The sequence below is a fragment of the Acomys minous genome, assembly GCF_964271855.1.
Source record: "Acomys minous genome assembly, chromosome: 17".
NCBI lineage: Eukaryota > Metazoa > Chordata > Mammalia > Rodentia > Muridae > Acomys > Acomys minous.
Genome location: NC_140500.1, coordinates 55,429,691 through 55,454,697, shown reverse-complemented (window position 1 = coordinate 55,454,697; position 25,007 = coordinate 55,429,691). Strand labels below are relative to the sequence as shown.

The following is a 25,007-nucleotide window of genomic DNA, read 5'->3' as shown; positions in this document are numbered from 1 at the left end:
AACTCAGAGTACGTCTTCTCCTTGCTCCCACTACACCTCAATGGCCCCAGGGTCCAAGCTTCAGTCATTTAACAAATCTTTGCTGGTCTCACACCGTGGGCTGGCTCTGCCCTAGCTGCTGACAAACATGCCTACCTCCCTGATGTCTCCGAGAATCTAGAGGTAATAGGCAGAAAGGTAATAGACTTCTGGCCCTATCAACCCCAAGTTACGTGGAGCCTCCTCAGCCCATCACAGGAAGCTCTGCTTCTCTCGTTGACCACTGCCCTCTAACTTTGGTGTCACTGACCTGATCCCACAGCTAATCCTGCTTCTCCTCTTTGGCTCCTAGGGTGTCCAGCAAACAGCTTCTGTGTAGCCAAACTCACACTCCAGGCCTAGCACAACGATTGGCCTCACCCGCAGCCCTGTGACGTGCAGAGCTTGGCTGAGGGGGTGGGGGCATCTTGCTACCCAGTGCTTATGTCACAAAGGGCCCTGGCCCTAGCTTAGAAAGAGCCACTTGGGTCTGGCCCAAGAGCGGCACTGTCCCTACCCCCCACCCCCGACCCCCGACCCCTCTCAGTGGAGGTTCCATCTGTCCCTGAGAACTGGGAGGATGGAAAGCTAAGTTTTCGCCACCCAGAGTCAGCAGATTCCAGCAAGGCCCCCACCCCCTCCACCCCCACCCCCAAGGGAGGACCCCAGCCATTTGCCTCAACCCTCCTCAGCCCTCCTTAACCCCATCCAGTCCCCCCGCCTCCACCCCTCCCAACCCTTGCCATGGCCAACTACTATGAAGTGCTGGGTGTGCAATCAAACGCCTCCGCTGAGGACATCAAGAAGGCCTACCGAAAGCTGGCTTTGCGTTGGCACCCCGACAAGAACCCGGACAACAAGGAGGAGGCTGAGAAGAAGTTCAAGCAGGTTTCTGAAGCCTACGAGGTCTTGTCAGACCCTAAGAAGCGTTCTGTGTACGACCGGGCAGGCTGTGAAGGCTGGAGAGCTGGTGGCGGTGCCAGTGTCCCCCACAGCAGTCCCTTCGGTGCTGGCTATTCCTTCCGAAATCCTGAGGATATCTTTAGAGAGTTCTTTGGGGGACTGGATCCTTTCTCCTTCGATTTCTGGGACAACCCATTCAATGACCGTGGCCGGTCCCATGGTTTCCGTGGGGCCTTTTTTTCAGGCTTGGGGGAGTTCCCAGGATTCATGGAGGCTTTCTCATCCTTTGATACCCTGGGCCACGGTGGGGGCAGCCGTACCACCTGTTCATCCACGTCCTTCAGTAGCTCTGGTTCGGGCTCAGGGTTCAAGTCAGTGATGTCATCCACTGAGATGGTGAATGGCCGCAAGGTGACCACCAAGCGCATCATTGACAATGGCCAGGAACGTGTGGAGGTGGAAGAAGATGGAAAGCTCCGGTCAGTAAAGGTCAACGGCAAAGAGAAGCTCATGCGTGTGGACAGCAAGTGACAGCCACTCAGCTCAGCCCTGGGCCAGACACGACCATCACTGGGGGGGGGGGGCACAGTAGTCGCACGTTAGCCGTTAATAAACGTACCAAGTGAGTTCATACAGACTCCTTTCCCATCCTTCGTGGTGGAGCTGTGCCCCTGTAGACCCACTGTGGGGCCGCCACAACTCCACAGACTCAGGAGCTTTGTGGCCTCCATGCCCAGCACCAGCCATTTCCCACAGGAAGGAAGCCCAGGACCAGGTCTTTGGGTGGCCAGTAATCCCTGTCATCAGCACCATTCTGTCACCTTCATGTCCTGCCTTACCTGCTGGTCCCTCGTCCCTGCTCTAGGACCCCCACTGTCCTCACAGGCTTCCCTGCTCAATCCCCACTCTTCCTTACTCATTAACTGAGCAGCAGCCGTCTCAGACTCAGGTCCGCGTGTCTTTCTTTTCCTGCCCCTGTTTGCCAACCTTCCTGGCTCTGACCATGAAATCCTCTGGCTTCATCTCCACCACAGAGCCCTCCCCTTCCCCCGTGGCCTAATCTCAGCACCCTCCCTGGCCTCGGCACCCCATCCTAACCCTGGGGCTCTCCAACATGCTTCTCTGCAAATACTTCAGGACCCTTGCATGGGCAGCAGGCGCTGTCCCTGTCTCCACCACAATTATGCTCATGTTTGTTCCTGGGAACCATTGGATGGGGGGGTGGGGTGGGGTGGGGACAGCCGTGTCACAAGCTGAGAGATGGGCAGGGGGATTCAGGGCCAAGTCACCTGGAAAGACGACCTGAAGAATCAACAGCTCAAGAAACCATTCTGGGTGGTGGGGACAGCGTGTGACAGCGGCCTGGCGCGGGAGCAGGCTGCCCTGCTGGAAGAACAGGAAGAGAAAGACATGGCAAGTGGAGCTGAGCAACTTCATGGAACGCGCCCCTGACTCCACAGATGCAAGAGGAAAAATGAGGTAGAGGGAAGGGTTACATAACGGACAAGCAACTGAGCCAGAGTTCCATCTGAGGTGGGAGGTGGGAGGGACTTGCCTTTAAACAGTGTCCACGGTGGTTATTGCTGAAGCGAGGGCAAAGGCTGGTGTGTACCGGCCGGCGCTCGCTTCCAGCACCAATCATGGAGGTCTCCAGGGTTCCAGGTTCACGCTAGCTAGTGACAGAGCTGTAGCTCCCAGATTGGGGAACAGGCCCTGCTGGCCGACTGGATGAGGATCTGAGCCGACATTTGTAAACCCCAGGATCGGAAAGGGTCCAGCCCATGGAGTGGAGTGAAAGATGAAATACAAAGTCCCAGCGGGCAGTGGGCCGCGGGTAGCGGGCCATGGGCTTTAAGGCAGCCTAGTTAACTGAGAGGCCCTAGGGGGAACTTGTCCCCCCCCTTTCTCCACACAATACTAGGAGGAAGTCTACATGGGTAGGGGTGCAGGCCACTGTGAGGTGAGTCCAGGAACCTTCTTCCGGTTCCAGGAGCCAGGTATCACCCCAAGATTGCTGGGACCAGCCAAGTGCTGCAAGTGTGATGGCCAGAAAGTGTTGACCCTGAGGCCTGGCCAGGGCTCCAGCTCAGAGGTCCTGAGCCAGCCGGCAGCTGGAGGCAGTTAACCACGTTACTGGTTAGGGCAAAGGAGCTGGGGCACACAGAAGGCAGAGCCTAAGGTCCCAGCCCTGCTTAGGGGACTAACTTTATCAAAGTCCCAATGGCACTAACCACCTGACCTCTGCCCCTGTTGACCTGCTAATGTCCCCAATCACTGGCCAGCTACGGCTGCCTCAAGTGGGTCTGCTTAGGGCAGACAGCTGCTTGGCAAACCCAATTATAGCTTAGCATCCTCCAACAGCCTCACACTCCAGTGGGGTGTCCAGAGTATATCGGGCGCTTGCCAGACTCAGGGATTCCAGTGTCCTAAGAATCTGGGTGCCAGGGATCACTGGCTGGCCCCTTCCTGAGTCTCAACCCTGTGTCCTCTCTCTTCCCAGCACAGACACAGTATGGCATTCCCACCTGTCCCTCAGGGCTGCTTCAGGTCCTCAATCCCGAGTCCCAGCATCAGCATCTTTGCTTATTTTTGCAGATGGGAGACCTAAGGCCCTGCAGGCTGTGGGACTTGCTGGGAGATCACAAGGTAGAGGGATGCCCCAGGGAATGAAGATAGAATACTAAACGAGCTCAAGGCCCTTTGTTCTCCCCCTACTGCTGCTTGGTGACACACTGTCCTCTCTGCTGGGCCACACTTCCTGGCGGCCGTGGGCAGCATCCACTCTGCTTCTTCTGTGGGGATCCCATCTTAAGGTGGGAGTCTTCTCCCAGTTCACTAAGTTTCTCCTGAAGAGCCAGCTTCCTGTCACCTCCCAGGTGGTTTGAACAAGCCTCGCTGGACAGGGCATTCTGCTCAGGACAAATGTCTTCTAGAGTGGGGACTGGCTGCATATGCCCCCTCCTGTGTCTTACCTCTCTGAAAGGGGCTCACTTGGAGACTAGCCAAGCACAGACCATGGCCACCCTCTGCTTTGGTACACCAGGGTCTGGGGACAATGTGTAATTTTACCCTGCTGTCCCCTGTTGCTGCCAAGACAGCTACCTGGATGTCTATTCTTTCCTCGGACTCTGTTTATTCTCGCCCCATAGCCAGAGGAGTTTGTAAAAGCCTAAACGTAAAATTCAAAAGCACTGATCCCAGCGTGGTGGTGCACGCCTTTAATCCCTGCACTCGGGGAGACAGAGGCAGGCGGATGGCTGTGAGTTCGAGGCCAGCCTGGTCTACAAAGTGAGTCCAGGACAGCCAAGGCTACACAGAGAAACCCTGTCTCCAGAAACCAAACAGGATGGAGGAGGGGAAACAACCACCGACACCAACACCTACACCACACAGCCACAACAACAACCCAAGAGCATTGTGAGGTGCTGAGACTAGGAAGCCACCGCCCCGATGGCGGCCTGTGCGACCATGTGTCATCCACTCCATAACCTCTGGCTTCCCCCCTTTGCTCTGTTCCAGCCTCACAGGCCTCCTCTTTGCCTTTATTAGCACCAGCCCGGCCCTGCCTCAGGACATTTGCACAGGCTGGGCCCAGCCTCACAGCCTCTCTCCTCACCACATCCCCCACCTCAGTGCTCCATTCTGCTTCTGTAAAGCGTACCCTGTTTGCACTCTCAACCCTAATTCATCCATCCAGCGTTTTCAGTCTCCTGGGCCCTTTCAAGCTGGACAAGCTACTTTCTCTGCTCTCTACTTCCAGACTGCCATGTTCTGCAGAGGCCCTGATGGTCCAAAAAGGCCTAACCCTGCTGGGGAGAATACATAACACAGATTCGGTATTGCAGAGTTTGTTACACACAGGATACCATGGCCTAGGCAGTGAGGCCCGAGGTCTACAACCTCTGCTCTGGGCAGCTGGTCTCCCTGTGTCCCGAGGCCTGGTTAGGTAATCTTTCAGAGGCTTAAGGTCCATGTGGGCCAAAGGGCATCAGGCCTGCCTGTTGCTCCCAAGCTTCCCACTGACCTAAGCAATAAACATGGGCTATCAGCCTGTTTTATAGATGGAGAGACTGAGGGTACAGGGGCAAGAGACCTGGCCAAAGTCACCTGACCATACTATGAGCTGGTCTGCCCCCCCTGGTCCCCTCCCCTGAGCAGGCGGGGTGGGTGGGGCACAGGCAGCCTCCCCTCCCTCTGGCCCTTGATGTTATCACAGCTGATTTAATTTCAAAGACGGATTGAGCCATGGTGGGAGGGAGGACCACTATCGCAGGGCCATCTGCCCTGTTGTCATGGGGATGGGTTCCCTGGATTGTGCGGGACCCAGATAAGGGAGTAGTGGGCTGAGGGGGTGTGAGTGGTGAGGCTGCAGAGACTGAGTAGTGAGAGGGAGAAGAGACGGAGGGAGGCGTAGGGAGAGGGAGGGCCCTGTAGAACGGAGAACTGAGCAGGATTCAAGGGAAGCCAAAGGTTGCCAGGCAGGTGACTGGGGACCAGTATACTCGCTCACCCACATCTTACCCCACAGGCTGTCTGAAGCCAGTCTACCATGGGCCCAGAGATGCTCCTGCTGGTCCAGAGACTCCTCTCTGTCAACTGGGGCAGGGTGGTAGGTGGTGCCAGACACCCCCAGTCTAGCCTGCCTGCTGTGACAGGATGACATGCCCCTGGCAGCTCGGCTCAGCTGGGAGTCTAGCTGATACCCTCCAGAAGCTTCTAGCACACCATCAAAACATGTAAAGGCAAGAGAGACTGTATTTTGTCAATGGAGGGACGGTGCTGAATGCCAAACAGCCCTGTGCAAGAAAGAACCTCTCACTCTCACCATGCAGGACGGGGCGGTCAGACCTCTCCCAGAAAAGACCTAAGCAGACAGACCCAGCACTTGTGATGCCCGGCGGGTCACCTCTGAGGGCACTGCAAGGGAAAGTGTGAATAGGAGACTGAAACCTCAGGTGTGCTCTTGAACCAAAGGCCTAGAATAGTCTGCCTCAACATATGCTGGAGTGCGGGCCGTTCCATCTCTCCCCTCTGTTACATTAATTGTGGAAAAGTACATGCAACATAAAATTTGCCACTTCCACCGTTTTTTTCAAAGTGCAGGTCAGTGGCTTAAAACCTGTCTAGGGACCTGCTGATGCTCCCACCACCCAACTCCGAGGTATTTCCATCCCCCGCTCCCCACCCCCAAAACTGACACTGTCTCCATTAGACACCAGTCTGTCTCCTCCCTGGGCCCTGGCACCCATCGTCCCACGTCCTGTCTGAACCTGGGTGGAACCCTGCCCATTGTTCTGGTTACCAGGAGGACTGGCCTCGCCCTCCCTCTTCTCTCCAGTCATGGCCCATAGAGGATCATGAGTTTCAGTGGCCAGGGAAAACTGACCCCTCCCCAGGCTGAGCAGAGTTGGAACTGGTCCCCGTTAATGGTGGGGCGGTGTCACGGCCCCTCCCATGTTTGGTGGTTCCTGAGTTGAAGCCATGGTGAGGCTGGAATGTCCCCTGCTCATACTCCTGGCAACATCAAAGCACACAAAAGAGCATAAAGTAGAAAAGGGGCGGCGGCCGCCCCACTCTGTGCACCAGAGGCTGTGCTGGGGGCGCCTGGCTAAGTAACGGAAAGCTCGCGGACACCTGTGACTTTTCTTTTATAAACTTTTTCCCTTTTCGATTTCTAAAAAGTCTTTTGAGCTAGTGGCTTGCTATGTTGCCTGGCCCGGTCCTGAGCTTGCTCAGGTGATCCTTCTGCCTCAGCCAGCCTCCTGAGAAGCCAGGAAGAGAAGGGAGACCTGATCTGGAGGTGGCCAGATTCTCAGCTCCAGAGCATTTGGGAACCCAGGCTGTGAACCTTCAGGTTGCTTCTGCGACTCAGAGTGACAAGTGTGGTGCTTGCAGTGTCACAGACCTTTCCTGTCTGCCCTGTCGTCAGCCTGGCTCTCCTGAGCTGGCAGCCAGCACCCTTGAATCTCTGCGACAGTCCCTCTCGCCTCCCTCTCATAGAGCCCTGGGGATGGCACCGAGGGTTCACTCAGATCACTGGAAGCCATTTCCCTACCTTCATCCAATCTGCTCTTGAGAGTGTCCTGTGAGAAGGACCAGGGCAGGGATATCTGTGTGGGGTATCTTTCTCTCCTCACCGGACCACACAGATGAGCTGGTGGACCGACCAGTTTATCACCATCTTTTCCAATGGCTCCATGGCCAGGGGGCCCATTTTCCAGGTGACACAGAGAAGGAAGGCTGAATGCCTGACCTAGGGCAGGACCTGGGCAAGTACAGGTCTCCTGAGTGGATCTAAGGGTACCAGGGTGGGTCCTGTTGGGGTGCAGAGCACAGGAGAGGCCAGAAGGTGGTGGCTGGGAGCAGGGCTGGAGGGAGGTCCTATGTGGAGTGGGCCTGGCAGCATCGCTCAGGCAGGAGGGTGTCCTGGACCAGGCTGACACCAGCAGGCCGTATATCCCTTACTGCTAAAGACCACAGGCTTGCCTCTTCCCTCATGGTCCCTGTTCCTACATCTCTGTTTTCTCCCTCCCTGGCTCTGGGAACACTCCAATGATCACTCTTAAGACCCTTATCTCAGGATCTTGGTCATAGCAGTAAACCCGGCAAGGGTGTGTGTGTGTGTGTGTGTGTGTGTGTGTGTGTGTGTGTGTGTGTGTGTGTGTGTGTGTGTGTGTGTGTATGTTGTATGATAAGACAGTGAAGATCAGCCACCCTAGGGAAGTATCTGCTATATGTAGGTGCAGACTGTCCCTGGGGTCCTCCGTATGCCATAGATTCCACCACGGCATATTCACATCTTGAACTAGACCACGTAAGCTTAGAGTAGCCTAAGGCCACTGAGCAGCTCCCCTGACTGAGCTGCCTCCTGTGTTTCAGACTCTGGTTCCCCCTCGGCTTGTCCCTGGGACAGGTTCCACTCCACAAGTTCTGTAGCACGGGCTCCGGGCAGCGCTGGCCAAGGGCCACCTGCCCGCCGACCACACTGTGATGTCACACCCCAAAGAAGGAACCTGGCACCCGACAGGCCTCTCAAGCCCCCAGGCGCCGTGGTTACGCCTGCGGTCACCCAAGCAGCCGGTCAGGAAACCCCTGGAGTAGTTTGTAGGATCTGGGTTGGTGGCTAGTGTGCAGCCATGTTCTCTAGACACCAGAGCTGCCTGGGATCCTCTGCCAAGATCTGTGACCCGTTGCTTCCCGGCCAGACCGGCCAGAACCCCCACCCCTGGGTCATTTGGTTACCCATTTCTTCTCCTTTGGGACCGCCTACCCCAGTTCTTTGTTCTAAGCGTTCTCCACCTGCCTGGGCCCAGCCCACTCACCGAGGGCAGAGACCAAGTCCATCCTGACTCTGGCTCGCCTGGCCCAGCAGGAACCCAGAAGAGGCTTGGAGGGAAAGGGAGAAAGCTCTGCCTTGTGTCACTGGGAAGGTGTTCCTAGGTCCAGGATCCCTGTGGCCATGGGTGAGGGAGGGAATTGGCACCTCCTTGCCACAGCACTCTCCTCAGCATCTCCACAGCACTGTCCAGCCCTCTCCTCAACATCTCCACCATGGGGATCCTGGACACTCCCTGACCTCAACAGACTCTCTAGGAAAGGAAGGTCAAGCCGTTTCCTGCAAGAGACAGCACGTGTATTGCTTTAAATTGATATTTAATTAAAAAGTTAATTATTAATTAGATTTATCGGCCAATATGGTTGCTGGCTGGAAAGGGCTGGTTTATGGGCCACCCACTGCAGAGCCTTTGTGCCTGTGGCTTGTCCCAGGTGCCTGCTCACCCCACAGTTTGGCCACTGGTCTCACTGTCTATGGTCATTGTACACACTGATGTGAGATGCTTGGCTGCAGACTTCCCAGTGCCTGCAGGGCTCACCTGTCACCCAGCAGCCATCAACAGCTGTGCCTCAGCCCTCATTTTTTTTTTCTGATCATGCTGTGGGGACCATCTCTACACGTTCTGCGACTGTCATCAGCTTCTGCAAGTATTAGCTCCAACAGAGGTGTGTTGGGACCTGGCAAGAAGTCCACATGGAGGGTGGTGTATGCCTACTACGGTATCTTTGCAGGGTCACCTGGTGTATAGTCACGTCTTTTGATAAATTTAAGGCTGAGTGCTGGCTTCAAGGGCTCCCTGTCTGGCCCACCCATCAAAGTAGCCATTAGCCATTAGCCCATGACCTTGGCAGTCACTGATAACTGTGCCTAGCTCCATAGTCAGGGGCTCACAGAGGGAAGCAAATGATCCTTCCTATGTCATGATCTGGAACTTTCCTAGAAAGGATGTCCCCCAGCTGCTGTCAACTAGCCACTTTGAGGAACAATCCACAGGCAATGCAGGCTTGAGGGTCCATCTTTGCTTTTATTTAATCCCTGTGGGACTATGAGGCAGTCCCTGCTGTGTCCAGCATTGTTCAGTAGGAGGTTCTAGCCCCCTTTGGGGACATGGGCATGGCTGGCATCTGGCTATGTTTCAATTTGTTGTGCAGCTGTCTGGTACCCACGCTGCCCTCCTCTGGCACAGATGGGCACCTCCCACCCAGGAGTGCCCGTCCCTGGCACAACACAGGACCTACTCCTAGATCCTGTTGAGCGAGCATGTGACCTCTGACCTGCTCCTAATGGGATGTGGGATTTAGAGGAAGATTTGAACTCTCCACCACAGGGGAAAGGGAGGGCAGCTGGGGAACAGTGGGCTGGAGAGCTTCAAGCGCACTGAGGACAAGGGAGCTTCAGGTAAAAGGAGCATTCGTGAGAGAGGGGCATAGGCAGGGGAAAGAGTGATGGTGACAAACAGGGTGGAGGTCCAAGGGATGGAGTCTTGGGTCAAAGTGACACTCACTCTTGTGCTGCAGCTGTAGGGAGGCAACACACACACACACACACACACACACACACACACACACACGCGCACACACACACACACACACACACACGCACGCACATGCACACGCACACACAGGCACATACAAACACACACACAGTGCTTGGTCACAGGAAGATGAGGTACTTTTATAGTGACCCCCTTTTTTTCCTGCAAAGTTGGAGGTGTTGTCATCTGCAGAAGATGGAAAGCCCAGGTCTCAGGGGGAGTTTCCAAGTGTATGAGGAAGACAGAAGACCAGGCAGGCAAGGGGCATGGAGGGTTCTGGGCGATGGAGATGCAGACTGGTTAGTGCTGGGAAGTTCAGTGGAGGCTGACTTGCCCCAGGCATGGCTTCCCTCTGCAGGCCTCCATGGCTCTGGGGTCAGTGATGGCTATATTCATGTCCCTGTGTGGTCTCCACTCGTAGGGTCTTAGGCTGAGGTCTTCATCACCAGGGTATTTTGGAAATGGCAGAGCTTAGCTTTGGAGGCTGGTCCAGAAGGCATGGTGGCATTACCAAGGGACTCTGTGTCACATAGACTAGGAGAGGCCCCAAAGGGGAGGAGTCACTTTCACCAACAGCCCCAAGAAGAGAGCAGGGGATGCTGACATGGTCCAGTGGGCAAAGCTTCTGCCCCTAAGCCTGTCGATGTGAGTTTTATCCCTAGGACCCATGCAGTGGGAGGAAGGAACCAAGTTGTAGAAACAACTTGTCTTCTGGCTTCCACATGTATGTGATATGTGTGCATGTACACACACATCCATGCAGACAATAAATAAAATAATTTTTAGATGTATTTATTTTATGTTATGTGTATGCTTTGTCTACATGTATGAGTGTGCACCATGTGTGTGTGCAGTGCGTGTCACTGAGGAGACCAAATAGTCACCATGGTAGAGTTGCTGCATGCTGTCTCTCTCTTCCTCAGAAATAGAGTCCTAGGTTCTTCCACGGCACAAGGTGTCCCAAACAAGGTCACATTTGCTGTACTCCCTTGCAGCTAGGTGTAGCCAGAAACCAAGGTTAGCCAGAGAGACTGGGTTAGGACTGTGAGTCCGTGAAGGTGAGGGGGGTGCTCTGTCTGTCCTTGGCACTGGGGTCCAGGCAGCCATGGCCTCTCACTTGTGCTACACAAACACCTCCTCTTGGCTTTTTTCTATTTTCTCCTTTGTTTCTGACCTCCATGTAGCTAAGTGTGAGTCAGACTAGGGTCTTGCCCTGCTTAAAACTTTCCAATGGCTTTCCAACAAGCCAAGAAAAAGAAAAAAGCCCAAACTCCGTACCCTGCGTTTGTAGAGCTGGAAGACAGAACCCCAGGCACCTGGCTCCCATCTCTCACCTGGTCACAACTGTCCCCACGCAGAAAACCTCACGGAATCTCTAATAACGTCATCTGCTTGCCACAGGGCCCTTGTAATACTGTCCTTTCTACCAATAATGTTCTTCTGTTTGTTTTGTTTTTGAGATAGGGTTTCTCTACACGGCCCTGGCTGTCCTAGAGCTCACTATGTAGACCAGGCTGGCCTCAAAACTCATAGAGATCTGCCTGCCTCTACCTCATAAATGGTGGTATTAAAGGTGTGAGCCACCACGCCCAGCGTTAATAATGTTCTTATTTTGCCTTAATTTGCATGCCTTCATTGGGATGCAGCTAAAATATTCATTGGCCATGACCTCAGCAAGGTTAGTTTCTCTTTAGCCCTTCCTTCCCGGTGGCAACTTTGTTTACCACATGCTATACATGAAATACGTCTTCTTCCAGAGGGCCAAGGCCGCTTTGCGGATACGACCTCAGGACCAGGGGAGGGGTGTTTGTTCACTTCTGGTGTCCCAGATTAGTCGAGAAATCTATGTTTGGTCCATGATGGCTCGTCTCTAGATCTGAACTCCTGCCTCAGATGTCAAGACCCACAGCTTAGGAGACCCACGACTACCACTTAGACCCGGTCTTGCCATCTAAACCCTCCAAGAACTTGAGGTAACACTCCCCAGAGCAGTAAAACCCTTGTCAGACCCGTGTCAGCCCTCTGCTGGGAATTCCAACTGGTTTCATTGAAATCTTGTGTGACAATCTACTTAAAGTTGTTTTGTCCCACAGCTAATTGTGAACTGACAATAAACTTCCTATTTCTGCTCTGAGCTGTGTACCCTCTGCCTTTTGGAGGAGGGTGGGATGAACTGGGTTACAGACAGAAGGTAGTCTCTACTCACCACCTCAAAGGCATGGACTGAGGAGCTTCATGGGCCATTGAGAAACATGAGTCCTTGTGGGCAAGAGGGCCATATTGTCCGTGCCATCAGTGACATTATACCAGTTGGGCCAGGGAACATGGGCCTTCTGCAGGCTTTTAACACGTGTGTCATGTCTCAGGTGAACACTGTGAGGCCCTGAGGTCTAAGGCACACTGGGAATGCCTTGATGGAGGAAATGCCACGCCCCCCTCCATTCCACTTACCAGAAGGCAGAGGTCCTGGCCTTGGGGGCTGCCTAGGGTTGATACAGCAAATGTCCCCTGTGGGGGATGGGGTCAGCTGGCTTTGAGGTGGGTACCAGGCAAGTGGTGCCTTTGCAAGAAGCTCTGGCTGTGATCATACTGGAAAAGCCTGGCCGTGGGGCAGTACACACAGCCCACTGACACCACTGGCAGTCATGGGAGGAAGTGGCAGTGCCCATGTCCACAGCCCAAGGTTAGGCTGCTATTTCAGGAGCAACGCCTGAGCCTTAGGAACTTACAGAATGGGCTGCAGGTAGCCAGCAGGTCAAAGGGCACCGAGGCCATTCATCAAGTGATCAAAGGGATGCAGATCTGAACTTGAGTGGGTCTTAAGAGGTCCATGGGGGTGGGGGGGACAGCCTAGATCCCCAGGCAGCATGTGTATAGTGACCACTGTGACAGGACAGGACAGCTGTCGTTATGGGGCAGAAAGACAACTTCCAGAATCCACGGATCCCTCAGGCTTCCTGTTTAGTGACAGTGACAAGTTGGCACCTTGACTGGGACAGGTGGGGCAGCTGAGCTTGGTCCCCAGAAGCCCTGGGCTGACCACCCAGAGTGGCAACTTGCAGAACCAGAGAGAGTGGGGGATGTGAGGTATGGTTGCAGCTTAAAAGGGGGGCTGTGGCTCCTGCCATTTTTTGCCCTATCAGAAACCATCCAAGGCCAAGATTAGGCTCTGAAAACGTGGGCTGAGCCACACAGTCTGTGTGATGGAGTTGGGTGCGGAGGGCTGAGTTTTGGTGCTGCAACATCTGGGGCTGTGCTGGCCTGGGCCGGACATCCCCTCCTAGGTTGGGTAATTCCTAGGGAGTCCCAAATTACTCCCATGCACCAAATCCAGAGCCACACCCACCCTCTCCATTTCACTTCACTCACACACTCTCCATAGCCCTGTTTCCAAGTATCATTGCTTCAGGCCAGGAGAGACACCTAGGACAGCCGCAGCCCAGATTCCTAAAATTCCCTGGGCTTTCTTCAGATGGGTCCTTTTTTTTTTTTTTTTTTTTTTACTGTCCCCTCCCATAGAACCACAGTGAACACCCTTACCACACCAACCCCTCCGGTTGCCCATCTGGTTCCTTCCTGGCCTGGCATGGCACATGTGCCCCTCCTCTGAGAACCATGAGTAAACAACTGCCTTCCAGAGGCTGCTGTCCCCTGATCTCTCTCCTGTGCCCTGGCCTTATTAGCCTCACACTTTCTATTGCTGTACAGTAATTCACATGAAGGCCTGCATAGACATCTCTTGGCCCACACCAAGTGCTCTCCACCCTACTCCCACCACCAGCCACCGGCCATGGCGACCATGTGACTGGTGACAAGCTCTGCACGGAAGCCCACGGTTTTCTGGTGGCCTCCTACCCCACGCTCTACAGGCATATTGTGAAGACCTTTAAGATCTGTTTGTCACAATGCACGCTAAGGAGTCCAAGGAAAGCAGGGTGAAGCCTCTGCCTGCTGTGTCCCCTTCTAGTCCCTGTGTGGTTTGTGTCACCTCCTTCTGCCTGCTCTGCCCCTGCTGCTCAGTCCTTTCCCAGGGGTTCCTGCCCAGAGAAATTTCCAGCAAGTGAAGTCTCCAGTCCTGCTGCTTGTCCTGATAGATCAGTGACCAGAGAGAAGGCACAGCGGCCCCTGGCCCAGGGGGAAGTGATCAGTAAAGCAGTCCCGTCCTCCCGTCCTCCCGTCCTCCCGTCCTCCTGTCCTCCTGTCCTCCCGTCCTCCCGTCCTCCTGTCCTCCCGTCCTCCCACCTTGCGCTTATACCCCCATCAGGGACAGATCCAAAGTCAAGGGCCAAGGAGACACTGCAGCCCCTCAGAGGACAAGGAGGCAGATGGGGAGGGACAGGACCCCTGTGAGCATGTGGGAGAGCTCTGTCTGGATGCCAGAGATGGCAGCTACTAGCTGTCCACCTGGGTATCCATGCCGGCCACATTATTAGGGTGCTGAGTCAGGGCACTCATAAGAGAGACCCCGATCTCTTGAGCCTGGTAGGAGTGACTGGGGGTGGGGGGTGGAGGGGGAGCATATCCTATTGACGAGGGAGAGGCTACAGGCCCAAGAGTCTGGGGATACACAGCCAGCCAGGTGGCCTTCATGACTGTGTCAACAACCATGCTGCAGAGGCAGCCAAGGTGGTGCCTGATGGAATGTGGACTCTTCAACGACCTCAGCCTTTGCAGCCTCTCTCTGTCCGACTGTGCTCTGGAGCCTTGGGACCTCCACATGTTAGCACTCGGCTCAGACAGCCTTGAGCCTGCACGGTTCTCCCCTACAGGCAGGAAGAGGGGCTTGGAAGGGAAGCCCCCAAAGCTGATGACGGCAGTTTGAACAAGGTATGGGTCAACTCGGCCTCAGACAGGGACTAGCTCCAGTCTGCTCAGCATCTCTAGCCAGCCTGGTCAAGCTGCTAGGATTTATCTCCTTCACCCATCGAGGGCTACCTGGACAAACCAGTCCTACCAGAAACCAGATCTGGCTGAGGTGAGGCCCCTCCTGGGGTGAGAGACAGCCCCCACCCCTTCCCTACAGTGTGGAGCTGCCGGCCTAGGTGGAGAGCCTGGCTTGCCCCCTCGCCTATGCAGAGCAGGCTTGAGTCTAGGTGTGCCTGACACACAGGTCCAGCAGACAGAGCAGCGGTGCGCCATGCTCACCCTGAATCAGAGAGACAGCTTGGTGGCCACAGCCAGGGCTACAAGAGCAAAGGGCCAGGGAGGAGGTCTGCGCGGAATTCAGGAACCACCAGTAGTATTCCACTTGGGAGGCCTCATGTCGTCTCTAGTCAGCCCTGACAGGATTCATTTATTCTCGCTCCTTAAACATAGGAGAAAACTAAGTTCAGAAGGGTTGGGGTCAGTCGCCCAAGGCCACACAACTTGGAGTTAGCTGAGCTGGCGTAAGACTCCCATCTGGGCATCTTCTTACGCCTCCATGGTAAACGTGTTTGGCTAATGTTGTCTCTTTGCTCACTCCTGTATATTAAGGGTTTTTGTTTTTGTTTTTGATTTTTGGTTTTTCGAGACAGGGTTCCTCTGTGTAGCCTTGGCTGTCCTGGACTCGCATTGTAGACCAGGCTGGCTTCAAACTCACAGGGATCCACCTGCCTCTGCCTCCAGAGTGCTGTGCCACTGCTGCCCGGCTATTCAGTTTTTTTAAAAAAGGTCTATTTTATTATTTATGTGTCTGTGTAGAGGGGTTGGGGTACATGCAAGTGCATGCAGGTACCTGCAGAGGCCAGAAGAAGGCATCAAATTCCCTGGAGCTGGAGTAACAGGCAGTTGTGAGGAACAGGCGTCTTAGGACTTGAACTTGGGTCCTCTGAAAGAGCAGCAGATGTTCTTATAACTGCTCAATCATCTCTCTATCCCCGGCATGTTCCTTTTAAAGGCTAGTTATTAACTGAACCGACTGTGAAATACTGAACAAACTGGATGCTCCCTACCTGCGCCTGCTGGGACATTAAGGTTTTCCTTGTGGTGGGTAACAACCTAGCTGAGTTAACTTAGCATGCTGGGTCTGTTTGATGTTCTGTACTCCTGGCTCGAAGCTCTGTCATCCATTATCTGCTGGGGGGAAAGCAGTTTGCTCCATGAAAACAGGGCACAATGCCCAGGAGAGGAAGCACCCCAACAGGTGACATGACAGAACCACTCTCCCAACAGGATAGCTCAGACCTGATTGTCAGCCAGTCTCCACTGGATTGCCTGCTTTGGAGACTCCCTGCTCCTGGGGGATAGCAGGGAACAGCATAGCCCCAGTGAGAACCCCAGAACCGGACAGGATGAGGAGCCTTGGCATTTTGGCATAGGTGCTATGAACCTGAACACCCTGATCTCAGATACCCAGCAGCTGGAGACAGGCTGTGGAGGGCAGAACAGGAAGCAGTCCTCTCTACTGCCAGGACTCCCTGTAGGCTTCCCTGCCCTCAAAGCACCATGGGAAGACGCCAGCTAGACCGGGGAGAGATTAGATCCACTGGGAGAAGTCTGAGGTCTTAGTTGTGCCTGTGGGTCGGGGATCAGGACTGCTCTCCGTGTGCGCCTGCCGCCTCTGTGTGAAGCCTTGAACTGTGCACTTCGAGGCATGGTGCAGAGGTGCAGTGTGGCTGGTCACACCGGCAACAGGCGTGGAGCCCCTCAACCCCACTCCCCCCTGCAGCCTGAAGCCCCCACTCCCAGGTCAGCTGTGAGTGAAAGTCGCCCAAGTGAGCAGCCCCAAGGCAGCAGCCAGCGGGTCATCTGCATGACAAAGGCGCACAGTGGAAAGGCACGAGGGGCCTCGGTGAGCCCAGCCTAGCCAGCCGGGCAGCTGCCTGCTAAGCCTCCTCCCCGCAGCCCCGGAGATTTGGGGGGCGGGAGCGGCACGCGAGCCCAGCACTCAGCTGTGTTTGCTCCGGGGGCACCATGCGGAGCATGGGGCTGGGTGGTGGGACAATGGCCCGGATCTGACTGACCTGCAGGTGGTGAGGGGGAGGGAGAGGAGGCCCAGCACAGTGCAAAGCCCAAGCCCCCTCAGGCCACTGGGAACTTGGCCTGGAGACCCCAGCACCCCCTCCTCATGCTTGGCATTCAAAATGTTCAACAAAGGCCAAGGGCACCCACACCACAGTTGCTGGCTTCTCCGGGTGCCACCCTGCTGGAAATTTCTCATGTACCAATCACCACCTACCAGGTGGGTGGGCCCGAGGCCGTGTCCTCCAATTTCTCCAGTCTCTCTCACTTCCTGGATGCAGTTCCACAGGCCCAAGTTTGCCACCGTGTCCATTCCAACACCAGCCCCCCCATGTGCACCCAGGCCCTCTGTCCTCTAAGATAGCTGGACCCCCAGATCCCAGAACCCACTGCCTCTTCTCCAGCAGAGAGCCACTAGAGCCAGGGTTTTCAAGCTGGGGGTCATGGCCCCTTGGGGTTGTCAAATGACCCTTTCACAGGGGTCGCTTAAGACCATCAGAAAACACAGATACTTACATTATGATCCATAACAGTAGCAAAATTACAGTTATGAAGTAGCAACAAAAACAATCTTACAGTTGGGGGGAGTTATCAAACATGAGGAAGCGTATTAAAGGATGGCTGCATTAGGACGGCTGAGGACCCTTGGTCCACAGCCAGCACCAGGCATTCTCCTCTGATCGCATCTGACATTGGAGGATGGGGCCGGCATCCACAGGACCACCATCCTAGCCCGCTCTCACCTCCCTCGCCCCGGTCTGCATGCAGCTACACTGTCCCATTGTGACTCCTTAGCCCCAAGGCCCCACCTGTTTGCCTTCCCAGACTGGCTTCGCCGTGGCCCCTGGCTTGCTGAGTGTGGCTGCACACTCCCTCAGGCCCTTCTGGGCTTCTCTAAATGTCACCTCCTTGGTGAAGCCACCATCTTTATGTGACCTTCTCTTCCTTCCTAGCTGTTATCCTTGGCAGTGCTGGCTTCTGGGTGTTTCCACAATGGCGTCTGAGTAAGGCCTGTGGCATATTTCTCTCTCCCCCTGTTCTGTTACATGCACCAGAGCACACTAGTTTTCACTGGCTGTGACTGCCCAGTGGCTTGGTCTCTGGTGCACAGAGGTGTCTTGTTTATTTATTTATTTATTATTTTTATATTTTGGTTCTTCAAGACAGGGTTTCTCTGTGTAGCCTTGGCTGCCCTGGACTCACTTTGTAGACCAGGCTGGCCTCAAACTCACAGCGATCCACCTGCCTCTGTCTCCTGCATGCTGGGATTAAAGGCGTGTGGCATCACGCCCGACTTCAGAAGGTATCTTTATACTTGATATTTATTTACTTCCTATCACCCATCCCTGTGACATTAGCATAATTTTCTTCATTTGACAGCACTAAGGTGAAGAGAAAACAGGAAATTAGCCCCTGTGGCCCAGCACAGTGTGGCATGTGGGGTTTAAGTGTAGGCCCCTTCCCTCCTGTAATCTCAGCGCTCCAGAGGTGGAGGCAGGAGGATCAAAAATTGAAGGCCAGGAGCCTGAGGGTGGCTGTGCACTACACGGGACCCTTTCTCATAAAATATGCAAAACAAAAATATGGCTGCTTAGGACGTAGGACGTCGGGACTGAAAAGACAGCTCAGCGCCTTAGAAAGAGCGCGTGATGCTCCTTCGGAGGAGACCAGGTTTGGGTCTCAGGACTTGTGTCAGGTGCCTCACCACCATCTGTACCTCCAGCTCCAGGGCATCTGAAGCTTGTGGGCTGAGGAAACTGCACTCACGTGTATGTAACCCAGAAGCACGAGTGTGCACTTACACACACACACACACACACACACACACACACACACACACACACACAATTAAAAAGAAAAATACATCTAAAAAATAAAACAAAAACTAGGAAGTTTTGCACTAATCCAGGTTTCCAATTTTTCTTGCGTCTGGCCATACTTACTTTAACGTCTCTGAGCCACAGGCTGGGCCTGCCTCACTCCCACCTCCCACAGGCAGCTCCCTGACCAGCCCTGCAGGTCCCAGGCCACCCATCCTCCCTCCATGAACCTTCACCCAGCTCTTCCCCACCTGGGGTCTTTTTTTTTTTTTTGTCAGTGGGCAGTCCTTGGCTTTCCTTGCCTCTTCTTGTTACTCAGGGCTCAGCTTGGATGCAGACTCCTCAGGAGAAACCCCTTAACCGCAGAGCCACCGTTAACGGTGTGTTCAGAACCTACAGCATGGTGTGTTTGCTCCTGAACACACACTGCGTCTTGGCAGAGCCTGGTCCGGGAGGATGGGAGCCAGGTGCTTACCCCAGCAAGTCTGGGACAGCACCCGTGTACCTGCCAAGGTGTATACTCTTTGAGTGATGTAATCAGGGAGTGAAGACCTGAGCCAGATCCCAGCATGGCTTCGGGCCATCCCAGCCCCCACTCCCACCTGTGACAACCATTAGACCTTCCGTGAGCCCCTTTTCCCTCCAGGCTGTACCTTCCCGGCACAGGCCTGGGGGCCAAGTCCTTAGGGTTGGCCAAATCAAGTAAGGGCCCTGTGTGGGTCCAGATGTGGCTTCTGGAGCTCTTCCTCAGATCTGTCTGGCCAGCTGTGGAAACGGCCACCTCCTCTAGTTGCCTATGTTTAGTTCATTTATCCAATCAAGAAACGCTGAGGGTCCAAATATGTTAAGTAAACATGTTAAGCCTGTGGTCCATACTGGTGACCATGAAAGGGTCCCCCTCATACACACACATCAGGTACCAATGTGGGGTTCCATGAGGAGGCTGGCCAGCAGGAGACATGCACTAGGGGAATTAGATGACCTTCTGCTGGGGTTAGGGGGAGCATACAACATGCATAAGGACTGTACTGTTGCGAGTTGCTCTTTGAGGTAGAGTTTCTTTGCATAGCACTGGCTCCCTGGAATCAGGCTATAGACCAGGCTGGCCTCGAACTCACAAAGATTCACCTGCCTCTGCTTCCCAAGTGCTGAGACTAAAGGCGGGAGCACCACCACAACCCTGTGGTATGTTTCTTACTGTGTGGCCTTGATCTTTAATCTTCTCTAAGTCTTTTGTCCTCTCTGGTGGCATCGCCATCCCCCCAGACACGTAGACTCCCAGGGCTCACGCCTGGCCACCAGGTGCTGAGGACAAACCCTGAGCCTCTGTGTGGACTACCTGAGGGCAGCAGTGGGAAATTACGCAGGTCCCTCCGCTGTGGGAGGACTGTCACCTGCTTGTCTGGCTCAGGAATGTGTACTGTGGGCCCACCCGTGTGCATGGCGTGACTTGGGCACCCGTGTGACTGCATATGATCACATGAGTGTGGGTGTTTTGTGATCATGTTTGTGACCATGTATGCCCACACATGAGTACCTGTGAGTGCCCATGGCTGATGACAGGCTGCAACCATGTGTGTTCCTGTGTGTGATTGCCTGTGGCACTGAGGGACCATAGGTAGCTTCGTGCCTATCTGAGTGAGTGCTCAAGATTCAATTACCATGTGTGACTGTGTAAGTGCCTGTGGCTGAATGATCACATGTGGCTGTGTGTGTGTGTGCCTGTGGCTCTGAGTGACTACATGTGGCCATGTGTTTACCTGTGTCAATGCCTGTGGCTGATGACTCTGTGTGTCTCTGTCTGTGACTGTGTGAGTGTCATGTGGCTGTAAGCGTCTGGTCAAGGTGACTGGAGCCTGTCAGTGCCTCTGTTAGTGCTTGTCCATAGCTGAACGCTGTTGTGTGAGATGGAGACAGTGTGGTTGTGTGTGTGTGTGACACTTGGGGTATCGCCTAGCTGGTGCTCCCCAGGCAGGGTGGTGAGTGGAAGATGGCTGGCTGCCCCTTTAGCAACCCTAGGGGCGGGGAATGCTGGTTGTAGATGACTGCGGCTGGCCACTCTAACCCAGCAAAGAACTGTACAGTGAGGGGGAGGTAGGAGCAGTGCACCCCAGGGTAACAGCTGTCGGGACTTACCCCTAGTACCCCTAGGAGGCCTCTTCAGTCATCAGAGCCCTGGGAGCCTTTTTTTTTTTTGGCCCCCTGTTATGATACCATTTAATTCCTTTGCTACATGTCCCTCTTGCATGTCCCCTGCTGGCCAGCCTCCTCATCCAATCCCACATTGGTACCCACTGGAATGCCCATGTGGCAGCGGGAAAAACCCTCCTCTCATAGTCAACCATGTTTATGGAACATGGTTGGACCCCCTCAGTATTTGTTGACCGAATAAATGACCTAAACATGGGAAACCAGAGGAGGTGGCCGGTTCCACAGCTGGCCAAGCTAATGTGATGACTCGCCAGGAGAGGCAGGAGCTCCAAAGGACCTCTGAGGTCTTTCGAGCTACACCGAGCTGTGCCCTCCTTGTGAGGCTCTGTGATCAACTTCACATTCTAAACAGTCTCTTCTTTCTCCTAGGAGTCTACAGGCTGGGAGGGATCTGTCTTGCAGCCTCTCATTTGGACTTGCCAGATAAACTCTTGAGCTATTCCCTGAGGTCCCTGAAACAACCCCCCCCCCCACCGCCACCTCTAGAGGAGGTTGTGGTTCCCCCAGAGTGGACCAAGCAAAGGCCACTGCCTCTGGGCCAGGAGGATAATCCTGTTCCCAGGCACAGCAGAACCAGCTCAGGTGAGCCTGGGCCCTGGACAAGGCCAGAAAAAAGAGGAGCCTGGGAAATGGGGTCAGGTAGACAGAGATAGACAAATGGATGGAGAGAGTCGGAGAGGTGGAGGGGGGGGAAGGGAAGGAGAGGGAGAAGGAAGGAGAAGGAGGGAGGGAGGGAGGGAGGGAGAGAGAGAGAGAGAGAGAGAGAGAGAGAGAGAGAGAGAGAGAGAGAGAGAGAGAGAGAGGCAGAGGTTGAAACAGAGACAGACACAGAAAAAACAGGCTACAGAGACCCTCCAAAATGTGCCCACATATATCTCCCAGAGGCCCAATGGTGCCTCCTGACCTGGACTCTGAACACAGTGTTCTACCAAGCCAGGAGAGTTCCAGTGCATGCTCACGTGTGTGTGTGTGTGTGTGTGTGTGTGTGTGTGTGTGTGTGTGTGTGCATGTGTGTGTGTGTGGTGCACGTGTGTGTGTATGCGTGTGCTGTGATGTCTCTAAGAGGGTGCTGCCTAGAGCTCTCCAGTCTGTCTGTGTGCCTGGCTGTGGACACAGGCACTGGCTGCCACTAGCCTTCAGGGCTATGTTGTGGTTGCAGAATGTCCATGTCCATGCCCCATGTGTGATGCGCTGGGCATGGTGGCCCACTCGGTGGCACTCCAGGGCTGGGCCTGGGCCTCTGTAAAGACTTCATCTAAGTGTTTCTTTCAACCAGACTGTCCAGAGCCTCAGACCCTGGACCTGGAGCCAGGAGCCAGGCTGCCCAAGTAGAGAGAGGGTGGTGGTGGGGGTCTTTGTCCCTTTCTGAAGTGACAAGAGACACACAAAAGGGCTTTTAATTAAATCAAAGGAGGGGGAAATGGACCAGCCGGGCTGCTATTATGTTACCAAATGTGAAAATGAAAACTTATTTTAAAGCTCTGGTATTAATTTGAGATTATTCAGATAGTTAATTAAAAGTGCAGCATGTGTTAAATATTATTTCAACAGAGATTATCATCGGCCTCGTGTAAGGCGATCGCAGACCTGGGGAGGCCTACGCAAATGCTGGGCGCCGAGGGTGAGGCAGCCCCACGGGGTAGCTGGTGGCAGGCAGCACACGTTGGGGGACAAGGCTCTGTAGGTCACACACCTCAGGTCTTGCTCCTGCATGGCCCTATGGTTCCTGAGACAGTGGCCACAGACTTGCACCTTGCAGGCTAGCACACTTGCAGGGGTGCAAACAGGGGCCTGGGCAGGGGTGAGGTACGAACATGGGTATACGCAGGAGTGCATATAGGGATGTATATAGGGGCATGTGCAGAGACGACGTGAGCTGGGGGCTTAGTAGGGGTGTGTGCAAGGGCAAGGGACAGTAGGGTCGGCATGCTGTGACCCCCCACAGGCCAGGTGCACACAGAAGACATTTGCATCATGAGCGTTGTGTCAGGCTGCCTGTGAACGCAGGGTTCCTCCTCTGTTGGAGCTTTCTATGCACTCCTGACAGACCCCAGCTCCACTCCACACACCATGTTACCTGTATCCTTGCGCTGTTCACCTGGCCTGGGCTGATGCTGTGTGCTCCTGTGTGCTGTGGCAGCTCACGCCTGTGCTTCTGAACAGCTGGCCTTGGTGGGACGAGTCCATGGGGGGATGAAAGAGATCTCAGAGATAGATCCCTTGGGCCCAGGAAGGAGTCAGGGTGTAATTTTAAAATGCAAGGAGTTACATTTTAAACAAACAGAAAGTGGATTTTCATGTCCCTGAGTCCAGTATATTCAAAACAGTTGCAGCACCGGACAGATGAACACACACACACACACACACACACACACACACACACACACACACACACACACACTGACTCCTGCCTTTTTACTGACCTGACATGAGCCTATATTGGACCCTAGCATTTGTGATTTCACAAGGACCTGGCAGGTCCAGGACTGCTGGGAGGAGGTTAGTACCGTGACTCTCTCCTGGCTCCAGTCTCTGGGTCTTTCCTCAGAGATTTCACTGGGCCCCCAGCCCTGTGCTCAGCTCTTCTCCACTGCCCACTTAATAATCCGGAGGCTGGGCCATGCCTGCCCTCTGTTGGGGCCGAGTGGCAGGGCAGCGCAGGCACTCATTGCCCAGCAGCCAGCTGTCCCTGCTCCACAGAATCCAGAAGCTAGCTGTGACTTGTAGCCACCCGTTGTGCCCCATTTCACCAGCTCTTACCCAACAGAAGTCGGCTTTGCCAGGAGATGCTCAGAGATGGCCAGTGACCAGCACAGGGACACAAGGGGGACCACAAGGAGGGGACAAGGGAGGGAGCCCACAAGTCTGGTGCACTTCTCTGAGCCTTTTGGGGTCCAAACCCTGGTTCTGTTTTTCTTGTCCTCAGCAAATAACACTGAAGGTCAGAGTGCTCCTGCCCTGTCCGGGGCTGGTGTGAGAATTAGACAGCCTCAGGCCAGGTTCAGGGTGACAGAGCGATCTCTATAGTCATCTCCAAGAAGATTGGGGGGTGGGTGAGCATGGCGGAGTGGAGTGGTCAGCTCAGAGGTGCTGCTGTGCCTGGCTGTGTGCGACTATGTTGCAGGCAGGAGATGCAGGCCAGTGCTGGTGGAGATGCCCCTGTGCATTTTTGTACACTTGTGCCATTTTCTCAATAAGAATGATACAGACTTAATCACAAAACAGCCTTAGTGTGAGGCCATCCAACCATCCAACGGACATTCAAGCTGCCTCTCATTGTAGGTGCCTGAGGCCTCATCCCTGGAAGCCTCTTCTATGTGTGGCCCAGAACCAAATGGTGCTGTAATGAGTAGGGTGAGGTGGTATGTCCCGCCCCCTGCCCCCTCCCACCCCTCCCACCCCCACCCCGTAGCACAGATGAGGCTTAGACTGAGTTGAGATGGCCTGCTTCCATCTGCAGCCACTGCCAGCCTGAGCCCCCCAGCCTGGGTACCACAAATTCACCCCATCCCTGCCAGCTCTGGACAGTTCTAGAGAAAGAACTTCTGCCTTCTTTCAAGGTGTTCTCAAAGTGTATCAGAGCTGTAGTGTGAACCGGTTTTCTTTTTCCTTCCCTCCCTCCCTCCCTCCCTGCCTGCTTGCCCGCCTGTCTGTCTGTCTTTCATCGCTTTCCACTGATTTTATATATTTTATGAATCAGGGTCTCTCACTGAACCTGGAGCTCACTTATTCCACTAGAGTGGATGGTCAGCAAGTCCTAGGGACCCTCCCTCTCTCTCGGCCCTACCCAGCGTTTGGCATCACAGCCACACACTTTCTTGCCTGTTTATCTGGGCGCTAGGAATCAGAACACTGCTACTCATGATTTCACAGCGAACATTTTACTGACTGAGCCATTTCTCCACACCCCATTTTTGTGGTTAAATACTATTTCATTGTATAAATGGATTATATTTCATATAGCCCTCTGCCAGGGAGACCATACAGGAGTTGGTCTCCGGGAGCTGGCTGTGTACAACAGTGCTGTGATACCCACATGTGAGTTTGTATGTGGACGTATCTTCAGTTCTCTCGGGCATATACACAGGATTACAATTGTTAGGTTCTATATTAACTTATTACTATCAGTTTTAAATAAGGCCATTCTGTAGCCCAAGCTGTCTCCAGACTCACAGGACTCTGCCTGCCTCAGCCTCTCAGCCCAGGGATCATAGGTAGGCACCATGCCTCGCTCTTACTTATT

At 54.3% G+C, this 25,007-nt stretch overlaps 1 protein-coding gene across 1 annotated transcript; it reads left to right on the top strand.

Annotated features, from left to right (window-relative positions):
• Positions 1-524: 524 nt before the first annotated feature.
• DNAJB8 (DnaJ heat shock protein family (Hsp40) member B8) lies at positions 525-1,545 on the top strand. The gene has a single exon (XM_084765912.1). The coding sequence runs from the start codon at positions 763-765 to the stop codon at positions 1,450-1,452; it is 690 nt and encodes a 229-aa protein (XP_084622038.1). The 5' UTR covers positions 525-762; the 3' UTR covers positions 1,453-1,545.
• The last annotated feature ends 23,462 nt before the right edge of the window (positions 1,546-25,007 follow it).